The 12320-nt window shown below is 39.0% G+C and overlaps 1 protein-coding gene across 2 annotated transcripts in view; it reads right to left on the bottom strand.

Moving 5' to 3' along the window:
• Positions 1 to 12320, bottom strand: part of TRIM23 (tripartite motif containing 23) — a 65740-nt gene that overhangs the window by 52669 nt on the left and 751 nt on the right. Inside the window, exon 2 of one of the 2 annotated variants that reach the window (XM_036762069.1) lies at positions 7089 to 7251. The exons of the other annotated variant lie outside the window; for it this stretch is intronic. Within the exon in view, the coding sequence (XP_036617964.1) occupies positions 7089 to 7251 (163 nt within the window). The remainder of the gene's footprint in view (positions 1 to 7088; positions 7252 to 12320) is intronic. 2 annotated transcript variants of the gene reach the window in all.

Genomic DNA, 12320 nt, shown 5'->3' on the forward strand with positions numbered 1-12320 from the left:
TAGTTCACCAGATCAGGGAAAAGAGGAGAGTGTAGCCAATTAGGGTGACAGCCGAGGGACTAGAAGTTGAAAAATGGAATGATAGATCTTGATACTGAGTGGGATGAATGAAAGTCTATCATTTAAGGAAAAGGATACTTAATATTTTAGCTTCCACAACGCCTGAACTATATCTTTAAGTTTAAGAATTAAACCCCCCCCCCTTTCCTCCGCTTAAACTTGCACATACACCACATATATTCACACCCTGCATACACATAGGGTGAGCATGCTTGTAACGGTCATCTGTTAGTTTGAGGTTAAGGTGTTAGATTAAGAATCTTTCCTTGTTTCAAGAATGTGAGGCCAACTACCCCCTCATGGATGGGGATAGAGGTCCAGGGGGTTTTGGGGGCTTCTTAGAATTGTTTTTGTAAGGGGGGTTTGGGGCTTCTTAGAATTGTTTTTGTAAGGGGGTATTGGGGGGCTCTTTAAGGGGTATATAAACTGACTGTCTGCCTTCTGAAACTTGCCTCCCCACCCCAGACCATTCTGGAGTGGGCGATGCCCAATTCTCACGCAAGACTTGCAAATAAAGCCTCTGTCTTTACCTTGAGAAACCTTTGATTGTTATATCATTTTGGGGGATTATTGTCCCACACAGTTTTGGTGCCAAAACCCGGGAGTACCCTCAACTGAGGCAGACCCCTTTTATTGGAGCCACAACCCAGTGCGTACCGGGATTTCCTGGAGATTTCGGACTCAAGGGGAGTGGAGCTGCCTGCCCGAGGGGAACAACTGGAGAGAGGGACTCGGTAAGACAGACTGCTTATTAAAACTCCAACAATAATTTGGCTTACATATGTGAGACTGAAATCCCGGCCAGCCAGTGAGTAAGTGTGAGCAGTCAGGAAACTTGTACGTGTACAACCTGGAGGTAAGCGCTTGGGGGTCTGGAGGTAATTGGCATTTCAGTAGACTTCTGGTAGTCACCAAAGTGCGGAGTTAATACCTCAGTGAAAGGACGCCGCTGAGTAGGCTTCATGGGTGACTGAGGAGGGCAGGCGACCTCCCTCGGTAATTCAGCTGAGTCTTTGTGACTCAGGGAGCTCGGTGACGACTCCTGTAAAACCCCTGAGGATGGGGGAAGAGCAGTCTAAAATTGTGCAGTTGGAGTATAAGTGTGAGGTACCTGTATATAGTCCTCTAAGCAATCGATTGCAAAAATAAAATTGGAATGAATTGCCAAAGTATAAGGGAAAGGATAGGAAGAAAATGGTTAAATATAGTTATTTTAGCCTAAATATATTTGGAAAAGGGGGACCCCAAAAATTTTGAATAAATTAGCTTTCTGGATCCATCTTGTCACCCTTTGTTTGTATCCGTTTCTGTGTTTGTTTCTGTGTGGAGTGAGTGTGTGATCTGTCTCTCTGTCTCTCTCTGACTCCAGTCTCCTTAGAAGAGCAGGTGGGTGGCAGAGAGGAGAGAGAGAAGTATTTTACTGTCTAGGTTATAAAGTTTTGAAGGGACTTTAATCAAAGTCCACCCAAAGAGAAAAGTTTTATGAAATAAGATCCAAAACCGGAAAGGAATCGAACTCATTCTGGTTGTTTCAAAAATATAAAAGTGTAATGTGTCACTCGAAATTAAAGCTTAAGAAACGTTAGAATTTATTTTACTATTTGGCAGTAAAGCAAGTTTAGCAAACAAAGATCTTAAGCAGGAAGCTTAGAGTGAAAGACTGATCGCCTAACTTAAAGATCAATAAAAAAGGCTACGGAGAGATAGAAGGAATTGTGCCCACCCACCTTTCGGCCTATATCCGTGTGTGGGTTCTATTAAATATAATGTAGATACTGGCTATGGTAAAGATATTGGTTATTGTGAGTTATGATTATTACTGTTTAATTAATTGTCAAGCTCCAGAGGTGTCTACCTGGAGGGAAAGTGGATCATATTTTGTCAGCATTGATTCAAATTCTTTAGGTTTGCTTTGTACCAGGGCCAAAAAGAAGTAGTTGGAATGCTGGCCCAGCACATTTTAAACTGACCTGATTACAGTAGGTGATTCCAAAAACTCTGTAAAGCTTCCAAAAAAAATTGTGGACATGAAAGTATATATTTGGCATTAAGAAATTTATTAATTATGTGGTTCCAAGAAAGCTCTATTTACTTTAGTTCACTGTTCAGTAAGGAGGTGATGGTGGAATTTACTCCCAAGGATATTATGGGAGTCAAATGATTGTGAAAATACTTGGCAAAATGCTTGGCATAAAACGAATGCTATCTCTATCTGAATGTAAACTGTTTCAAGTTAAACATAATTGCTTCATATTCATTAACTTTATGTGGATTTTCTTCCATGTGAAGTTTATGTCAATGATGATGAAATGAATAATTCTTCGTTGTAAGGCAACTGCAACTTCAGAACACGTGTGACTAAAAGTAAAGCCGCCAGAGTGGGAATTGATTGGTTTTGGTTTTGAAAGTTTAAATAGATGATAATTGTTTATGGTATTATTGTATTTCTAAAAATTTCCTTTGTTGCATAATTTGGTAAACAATTGTATCAAGTTTGGTTTCTATTTAAAGGGGATTTTCAGTCAAAAATTGTTTTGCTATCATTTATGAAATTTGTGAGACTGTTAACTGAGCTATTGGAGTTACTGTCTAAATCAAGTATTTACAGAAGTAATGTTTAGTTTTCTTTATTTTTAATTGAATGGAAGAAGTTTTGTGATCAAATTTAAGAATTGTTTAGTACTTAGGAATTAATAATATCAGAATGGTTTGGTTATTTTGTTGATTGTTGTTTTAATGCTAAAACCTAAAATGGTTAATTGATTACTGTATGCGAAAAGACAATTGCATAAAGTCTTATCAGGTTGGTTCTGCTCATATAGAACAGTCCTCCTGTATGCATGGACGGCAGCAGGTAGAGGGGCACCAGCGTTATTACCTTTACTACCACTACTGTCATTAACACTACTATTACTGCTGCTACTACTATGTAAATATATGTATATAGCATTTAACCCCTTCCCGGGGTCCATGATAAATCTCACTATTGTGTCAAGTTGCTGGGACCCCTTGTAAACCATGTCCTGGAGCTAGTTCACTAGCCCCTGGGGGGGGATCTACAAGAGTGGGGGGGGGATAAACTTATTTATAGATGGTTCCTTTGGAGTGACAGAAGGGGAATGATTAACAGTAAAGGAGAAAGAGCTAGCCCATACCACCTTAATCATGCAAATACTAGGGAACCTACTGCTGCCTAGTAATATGGCAATAATCCACTTAGGTGGTCATCAAAACTGGGCAATCCTTTGAAGTTAGGGGCAATGGCTTTGCCGGTGAGGAAGCAAGGAAGGCAGGAATAATGGAACCTGAGTTATCCGACTGGTTACTAGTCTTAATCCCCTCTTTTCCTCTGAATCTCCCTCCTCCTTCCTTTACTGACGAAGAAATGCAGAAGGCACTGACCTTAGGAGCCCAGGAACAAGACAGCCAGTGGCTACTCCCAGGTGGAAGAGAGGTACTGACTAAAGCAGGCATGAGGCAAGTCCTGCAATACCTACATCAAGGCCGCCAGTGGGATGTTCGAAACCTGTGTGATGCAGTCCTGACCCAGTATGTATTGCCTGCCCTTTACATTCTAGCACGACAGCTGGTGGATGGGTGCCTTGTGTGTCGAAGGACAAACAAGTCTGCGTTGCGCCAGGCTCCAGCAGGAGGCAGGCCCTCGGGTCTCAGACCTTTCCAAAGCATGCAGGTGGACTTCACTGAGTGAGCTGCCCCCCTATAGGTCACCTTAAATACCTGCTGGTCATAGTGGACCACTTGACCTCCTGGGTAGAGGCCTTTCTTTTACCTCGGGCCACTGCTCCAGTGGTGAGTAAGGTCATACTGGAGCACATAATTCCAAGGTACAGGATGGTAGAACAGATTGATTCAGACCAAAGGACCCATTTTACAGCTAAAATACTGCAGTCCTTGGCTCAGGCCTTGGATATTATTTGGGAGTTCCATACTCCTTGTTACCCTCCCTTGTCTGGCAAAGTCGAAAGAATGAATCAGGAGATGAAGAGACAACTCACTAAACTGGCCTTAGAGACCCAGCTACCCTGAACTAAATGTCTACCCTTAGCCTTCCTCAATAGATGATGTAGGACAAAACAGTAAGAGACTGACAAAGAGATTAGAAAACTTGCCCATGTTCCAGTCCAGACCTGGTCTCCCCCACTCAGCGTATCATGGTGGTCCTGGTTTGGAGGAACCTGGCGGAAACAGGTTCTATGGTTTTTACTAGTGGCACTAAGTGGAGTTATATTGCTCCCTGTTTGCCCACCATGCATGATGCAATTAATTACAGCCACTGTGCATAAGACATTCTCCAAAATGATTAAGTTAGAGGACCCCACTGGGTCCATGAGGCTGATGATTTTGAGGGGTCAAGAATGGGAACTGACCCCTGATGGGGATAGTGACCAAACTGATGAGAGAGCTGATGAAACTTACCAAATTTGGTGTGAGAGACTTTCAACTATGGAATAAGGGGAGGAATTGAATGGGATGAATCAGAGTCTCTCATTTAAGGAAAAGGATACTTAATATTTTAGCTTCTACAACGCCTGAACTATATCTATATGAACTATATAAGAATTAAACCCCCCCTTTCCCCAGCTTAAACTTGCACATATACCACATATATTCACACCCTGCATACACATAGGGTGAGCATGCTTGTAACAGTCATCTGTTAGTTTGAGGTTAAGGTGTTAGATTAAGAATCTTTCCTTGTTTCAAGAATGTGAGGCCAACTACCCCCTCATGGATGGGGATAGAGGTCCAGGGGGTTTGGGGGGCTTCTTAGAATTGTTTTTGTAAGGGGGGTTTAGGGCTTCTTAGAATTGTTTTTGTAAGGGGGTTTTGGGGCTTCTTAGAATTGTTTTTGTAAGGGGGTTTTGGGGGGCCCTTTAAGGGGTATATAAACTGACTGTCTGCCTTCTGAAACTTGCCTCCCCACCCCAGACCATTCCGGAGTGGGCGATGCCCAATTCTCACATGAGACTTGCAAATAAAGCCTCTGTCTTTACCTTGAGAAATCTCTGATTGTTATATCATTTTGGGGGATTATTGTCCCACACAATACGATAAAGGAATTCCAGAGTTTATCAAGACAGAAGTGAAACACTTGTGAGGGTCAGCAAGAAGGCAAGAGTAGGTTGTGAGAAATGAGTGAAGTGAGGAATTGGAAAGTCGGAGTATAGAAGGGGCATCAATATTATGTTGAAGTTCCCTAGAAAGAGGGCAGGAGTTGGGGAGAAGAGAAAGACTGAGAGCCAGGCACTGAATTCACCGTAGGAGGAAGGAAAATGTCTTAAGAGTCAGTAAATAATAGCTTACCAGAATGACAACGGGGTGATAAATATGGACTGAATGAACTTCAAATGAGAGTGTCTGAGTGATGGTGACAGAGGGAGAATCTGGAAGTGGCAATGAGGAAGAAGTATTCTGACCCCGCACATCATGACAGTGAGTCAGAGGGTACTCGTGAAAATAACCAGTACTAGAGAGAGCAGCCAGGGATGCTGCATTATCAACAGAGAGTCAGATATCATTGAATGCCAGAAGAAGAAAGGAAAAAGTTTAAAATGAAATCAAGCTTGTTAACTATGGAGTAAGCATTCCACAGAGCACAACAAAAGAGTTGGATACATACCTGGAGGGGGACATTGGGGAAGCAGAACTTAAGGAAATGGGATTAAGGGAGCAGGCAGTTCGGACCTGTGGAACAGCGTTTATACAATGACAGTAAGGATTCTGAATCAGTGGGATTGGGAGGGCATGGTGGGGTCAGTGTGTGCTAAATCCAATCAGATTATTAGTTCCATTGGGGAAGGAGGTAATTAAACTGTTTAGGGTCATCTCTTGTCCAAAATTGCTGCAAATGCTATGTTGAGTCCTGTGAGTCAAAGAGGACTAATTCCTAGTAGGGAGGAGCAGAAGCAAGAGCAGAGACTGGGACAAGAGGCAGAGGTTGGCAGGTAGAGAAGGACCTGATCTGGGAAAAGCCTCCAGATTGCTGGAGAAGCACTTGGGCAAAGATGGAGGCCAGAGGCCGGGATTCAGGGCTTATACAGGGCACCCTGCAAAGATTCGGGGGCAAGAAGGCCACAGGCTTAATGAGACAACACAGTGCTCCCTGAGACATCCCAGGGGCAAAGATACAGGCCACGAGCAGCCAGCTGGGAAGAGGCAGCACATTCAGTGATTGTCATGCTTAACTGAGTTTAAACAAGGTTTGCAGGCATGTTTATTGGAAAGAGCATAACTTCCCTAGTACCTAGTGCCATCATTATTCCTGAATATTTATTTCTTGGCCTTCTATGTTTGTGATTCTTACTCATGACAAACCAAGGCCTGCTAACAGTTTGAAAAATGTTTCATTTTACACAGCATTCTGGCAGGCCTTAACCCATTAAAAAAAAAGATGAAATAACATTTGCCTGTAAAAACACTTCAGAAAATTCCAATGAAAATTTACAGTTAAGTTTTAAAAATACACAGAAGATCTAAAAACTCACAAACCCTTCTAGCTAATAACACAGAAAGAAAATGGGAAGTTATCACACATGTGCGGCAAATTCCTCATCTCTCAGAAATAATACATTGCTCATAACCTGCACTTAAATGAAAACATGTCAAGACACATAGATGACTTCATAGTACTTCCATTTTAACTCTAATGAACTGAGACTGCAGACATTATGTATTGGTGTTTAATTGGATTCAAATTATATCACTTAGTTTATCTGCATTTACCAGATGAATTAAATCAATACGCTTTTAAACAAAGCATATTTTCCTAAACTGTCTATAATAACCATGATACAAACAGGAATTAAGTACTTCAGATGAGATAAACTTTATTCCCAATTACTATCTTATATAAGGCTAACATTTTTCTAAAGAATACTAGCTTTCTGTAACCTCCTTTTATTTGTATTATGCTGTTGATCATTTAAAATCAAGTGGAGAATTTTTTTTTTAATTAACAGTGATATAACAGAAAGGATTAAAAAATTTAAAATAAAACGTTTTTCTACCTAGCTCAGTTACTTGTCGATCAAATGGGCAGCGAATTGCTCTTCCATGGAGGGGAAGGCGTGTAAGACAGTCATGACAGACAGTGTGGCCACACAAAAGCAGGCGTGGAACTTTGTCTCCTTGCAAAGAAAACACATCTTCACAAACTCCACATTCTAGAACCTAGAATTTGAAAAGGAAATAGATTGACTTTTCATTAATTTCCTGAGTTCAAAACTAGCCTCAGACATTGACTAGCTGTGTAACCTTGGACAAGTAAGTCACTTAACCTCTGTCTGCCTCAGTTTTCTAATCTGTAGAGTGGGAATGATAAGAACACCTGCCTTCCAGGGCTGTAATGAAGCTCAAATAAGATAATATCTGTAAAGTGCTTAGCACAGTACCTGGCAAATAGCAGTTATTATTATTAATTTTTAAATATACATATTTTAGCTTAACTTACTTGTATAATAATTTCAGAGTTTCCTTTTCATGAAGATAATTATCCAAGTAGTAAAGCTTTAAATTTCTTTGCAATGGTCCATTTGACAAATCCTACTACAAGAATGTCACAATGGAAGCTCTTTTAATACAAAGTTAGGGTGGCCAAAAGACCAACCACATACAGTCCAATTACTATGGTAAGTTTTGTTATAGTATTTAAACTCTGAGTAACACCTGAACCAAAGTGTATAATCGAATCTGTATGATAAATACATTATTTTCTTGTATTTCTTTTTTAAACCAACTCTTGTGGTAACTCAATAGTAAAACAACATTTGCTTGGGATTCAGGAATTTGGAATTTGTTCTGGGATAAAAGTCGACCTTTCTATCCATTTTGTTTGTTTGATCTTGGTTCATTCTTTTTGGTTCTGTCCTGATAAAAGCAAAAACGTCTGGCTAAGATTTTGCACCTTCATTTTCAATTTCCTTTAGTATTTTTATTGATAGTTCTTACATTTATAAAGAAAAATTCTGTTTGCTAAAAAAATTAAATTTAAGCTCATGAGAGTAGGTACTGTGTTATATCTCACTAACTATATCACTAACAAACAGCATAGTGTCTTGATGGCAGAAGAGATTTAGTGTGTGTTCAATTCAAAATTAATTCTGTAAATAAGATTATAAAGATCATAAAATTACTTATTTAAGAGAATAAACTACCCTCAAGTGAGGAAGTATTCAATTATACAAAAATTCAAATTAAAGTAATAAATCAGTCTTCATTTAAGCAAGATAGATTGATTATTCTAATTCAGATTCTTTAGTTGAAATAAAGCTGAATTTATTTCAAAATATTCTGTAATTCAAGCATTTCCCTAATTCAGACGGGCTTTTCTTATCCCAAGTTAGACTTTAGTAAAGCTTTACTGTTTTTTAAATGCAGTTTCCAAGTATAATGTATACTTATTTATACTTAAGTATAAAGGAATATAAAATGATTCACAAAGGAAACCAAATTCAAATTATCTTAACAAAATTTAGCTGCATTTTATGGTATTGATAGCAATACAGAGAACAAAAAAGACTTTTCTATTACAACTCTATTTTTTCAAAAAAGCACTAAGAAAAACTCTTACCTATCACATGCTGATTTTCAGTTACAGGGGAAAAAAAGAGCACAAAACCAACATCTCTGACATCTCTCTCCCTCTCTTTTTTTGAGTACAAGAACATCAGTTGAAACTGCAATTTTCTGTGTATAGGGTGAGCTTGGGGGAGAAGGACATTCTTTAGGCTGTGTGAATGCCCCAATTTTCAGGAGGTTTCTCATCTTCAGGGCAATATCTTTCTTCGTGCTTTTCGGGCAGCTGCTCAGACCCTTGATATCTCTCAGGATCTTCCAAAGTCATCTCTTTTCCCTTCCTGACATCTTCCTTGCTTTTGGAACTTTACTATCTGACTTAAAAAAATAATTGCCTTCATCTCCATCTGTTTTTTATTTGTAAAATAGAGCTTATAACACTCGAAATACATCTACTTCACAGGGTTGATATGAGAACCAAATGAAATAATGATGATGAGCCTTGTAATCATAAAGTTGTCATTGTTATTATGGCAAAAAAAAAAAAAGTAACTTTTCTTTTAGACATTTAACTATTACACATTGCACTCACTACTCAGGGCCAATAGATATTTTTTCCATATCTATAAAAAAGAACTCGATTTATGATGTAGCATGGGAAGTCAAATCCTGTAAGATAAATAATTCAGTAAATACTTCAAGGAATTGAAGATTTAATTTCTTAAGCCATTAAGAAAGCAAGGCTTCTTTTCAGAGTTACTAAAAAAAAATCAGCGCTCTGGCTTTATAAATTCCAAATGCAACACATCCATGTTTTTTCTCTTAAGAACAGAGCTCTCTGTGAAGGGCACAAAGATGAAAGGCAGCACCAAAGCATTCCTTTAATATTATGACATCTCCAGAGTCAAATCTTGTGTTTGGCATTTAAAGCCTTCAAAGTCTGGTCTTTGCCTACCTTTCTGAGGTTCTCAAATTTTATTCCCCTCTAAGTACAGTACTATTCAGCGACAATGGCCTTCTTGTTCCTCATACAAGACATTCCATCTCTTGGCTTGATGCCTTTTCGTTGACTGTCCCCCATCCAGGAACGATGTTCTTCCTCTCCTAATTTCTTCAAGACAGTTCGATTCCCACCTTCTAGCTCCCCTCCACAGATGCTGCAGCTAAAGCTTTCCCTTTCTCGTTCTGAACGTTCATAGTTGTTTGCATTCTGTGTCCTAACCATCAGAATCAGAGCAACTTGAAGGCAACAATGTATTTTTGCTTTTCTTCACATACCAACAATTTTCACGGTGCCTGGCACATATAGTTTAAATGCTTGCTGAATGAGTGACTAACAGGGTCACATGTGACAGGTTCCCTAGACGGAATACATCCTATCATTTGTAAATAAAAGGTCATAGGTTGAAATGTCCAAGACTATAAGTAAGAAAAAGTCTCACTTGGTAGAACAGAAAAACCTTGCAGGCAAATTCTTAACCAAATTAAAAAAACAAAACTGCAGTAAATCCTTTTGTAACATGAAGCATATATACTTAAGTAATCTCCTAATTATACATTCCTTAACAACTAGGTTTTGTTCCTCTTTGTAGTTCTCTGTAGAACCGATCATGGTGCCTTACATGTAACAACAGGCTTTGAACAAAGTTGTTAAACTGAGCTGAATGAAAATGATCATCTCACTTGATCATCTTCTTACATTTAGATTTTTATGCCTTTGTTTTTCTTAAGAAAGGGATGTATATGAGTAATGGTACATTTATTTGGCATACTACAGTTACAAAATGCATTCAAAGAATCCAAGAATTAAGAGTTAAAAAGGGACCTTAGAGGCCATGTAGTCTAACTCCTACAGTCTGTAGATGAGGAAATTGAGATTATGTGGCAAGAGTAACGGTGGTAATTCGAATAGAAGTGGAATTTAGACCCAAGTCCTCTTTCTTAGTCCGAATTGCCCAGTTCAAGGCAACGTTCCCTGGAGTGCCGCATGCAGAGAGTATTCTTTCTAGGGAACGCATTTTTGGAAATACATGGGCCTATTTTCAAAAAAGGGTTACCCAGATGTCAAATAGCCTATTATCTCATTTGATCCACGTAACAACCATTTCAAGTTAAAAAAGCAAGTAGTATTCTCATTTTGCAGATGAGGAAACTGAGGAGGCAGAACTAGCTTTAAATGAGTCGGAATTCAAAACCAAATCTTCTGATCCAGAGCCAGATGATTATTTCATTTTTTAAGATTACACAAAAGCATCATCCTATCCTATTATTAGTTATAAGCCTAAACGATTCATTCCAAATATAGAATTTCCAGATTTTTAAAAAATCTCTTAAAATATTATTAACATTGAGTGGGAGCAACAATGCATTCTTTGATTTTATGACTTAGGACCTAACTAAAATGCCATCCTCTGGGGCACATGTCACAGATTCACTCAACAGCTATCTGCTTTCACGTAACTGAGAGTAACTGAGTAACACCCCCATGGACAAAGTTCAAAGCAGACAAGTGCTACACCAAATTCTGCACTGTATGAGTTTCCTGTAATATATCTAGGCTCCAGAGTACTTCTGCAATGACAGTGGCATCATTCAAATTTTTAAAATTAAAATACTGAACTAAAAACTATGGTAGGTGAACACCCATTAACAATCACTAGGTATTTGCTGAATTCTGCTGAAGTTCTTTGGTACTATATTAGTACAAGGTATTAAAGATAACTGCATACAGTAATTTCACAAAATAATCTGCTGACAACCTACTCTGAAACACAGGAGTCACAAAAGGAGATTTCAAGATGCAGCATTTTCCCCCTGATGAATTAAATGATGAGTTTTGTGTCCTCTATGCAGCACCTGAATTCTATGCACCTTCAGGATCAGCACCCTAAGATAGAGGGTTGTGGAGTATTATCAATGATCCTTTTCTACAACGCACAATGGCCAAAAGTCCCCAGGATGTCCCAAAAGTCTTAGTGCAGTTTTAAGCTTTGACAGCTTAAGTTCCTTTTTTAGATCTAAAAGTCCCTTTTAAACTTTGAGAACTTAAAACTACACTAAGAGTCCTGGAACATGCTGTGATTAATAAGCATGCTACCTGCTAACATAAATTACCAGCACTGGAACTAACAGACAATAAAGACTTGAGGAATGAGTTCTAAGCACTCCAATTCACATTTTTCTTATGGGTTGATACCAACTAGGCCACCTAATAAGCTGGACCCAACTATTCCTTGAACAGGCTGAGGGAGGTGCACAAGGCCATTAGAGAATAAGGACTCCTGAGGCATATATTCTATTTGAGTTTTCGCAATGTTAACTAAGGCTCCCTGGCATCATGGAAAGAACATTAGTTTTTTGGTCAAAAGATATCCTTTCCGAAGCCTGCTTTAATACCTATATTTTCTTAGGCAACTGATTTCCATCACCTGTCCAGGCCTCCGTTTCCTCATCGGTAAAAAAAAATTTTCAATTGGATCAAGGATTCTTAACCCCAGGACTTGAACTTTTTTTTTTTAATTTTGATAGTTATCTCTCAATATGACTGGCTCTCTATGTAATCTTATGTATTTTATTTTATGCACTAAAAACATTATGCTCAGAAAGGATCCACTGGCTTCCCCGGACTGCCAAAGGGGCCCCTGACATGGAGGATCTTCAAGGTCCCTTGCAGCTCTAAGGCACCCTGGGATGCGGTATCCGTAGCAGGGCACAGCGGCCCACGA

The sequence above is a fragment of the Trichosurus vulpecula genome, chromosome 1 (genome assembly GCF_011100635.1).
Source record: "Trichosurus vulpecula isolate mTriVul1 chromosome 1, mTriVul1.pri, whole genome shotgun sequence".
Lineage (NCBI taxonomy): Eukaryota > Metazoa > Chordata > Mammalia > Diprotodontia > Phalangeridae > Trichosurus > Trichosurus vulpecula.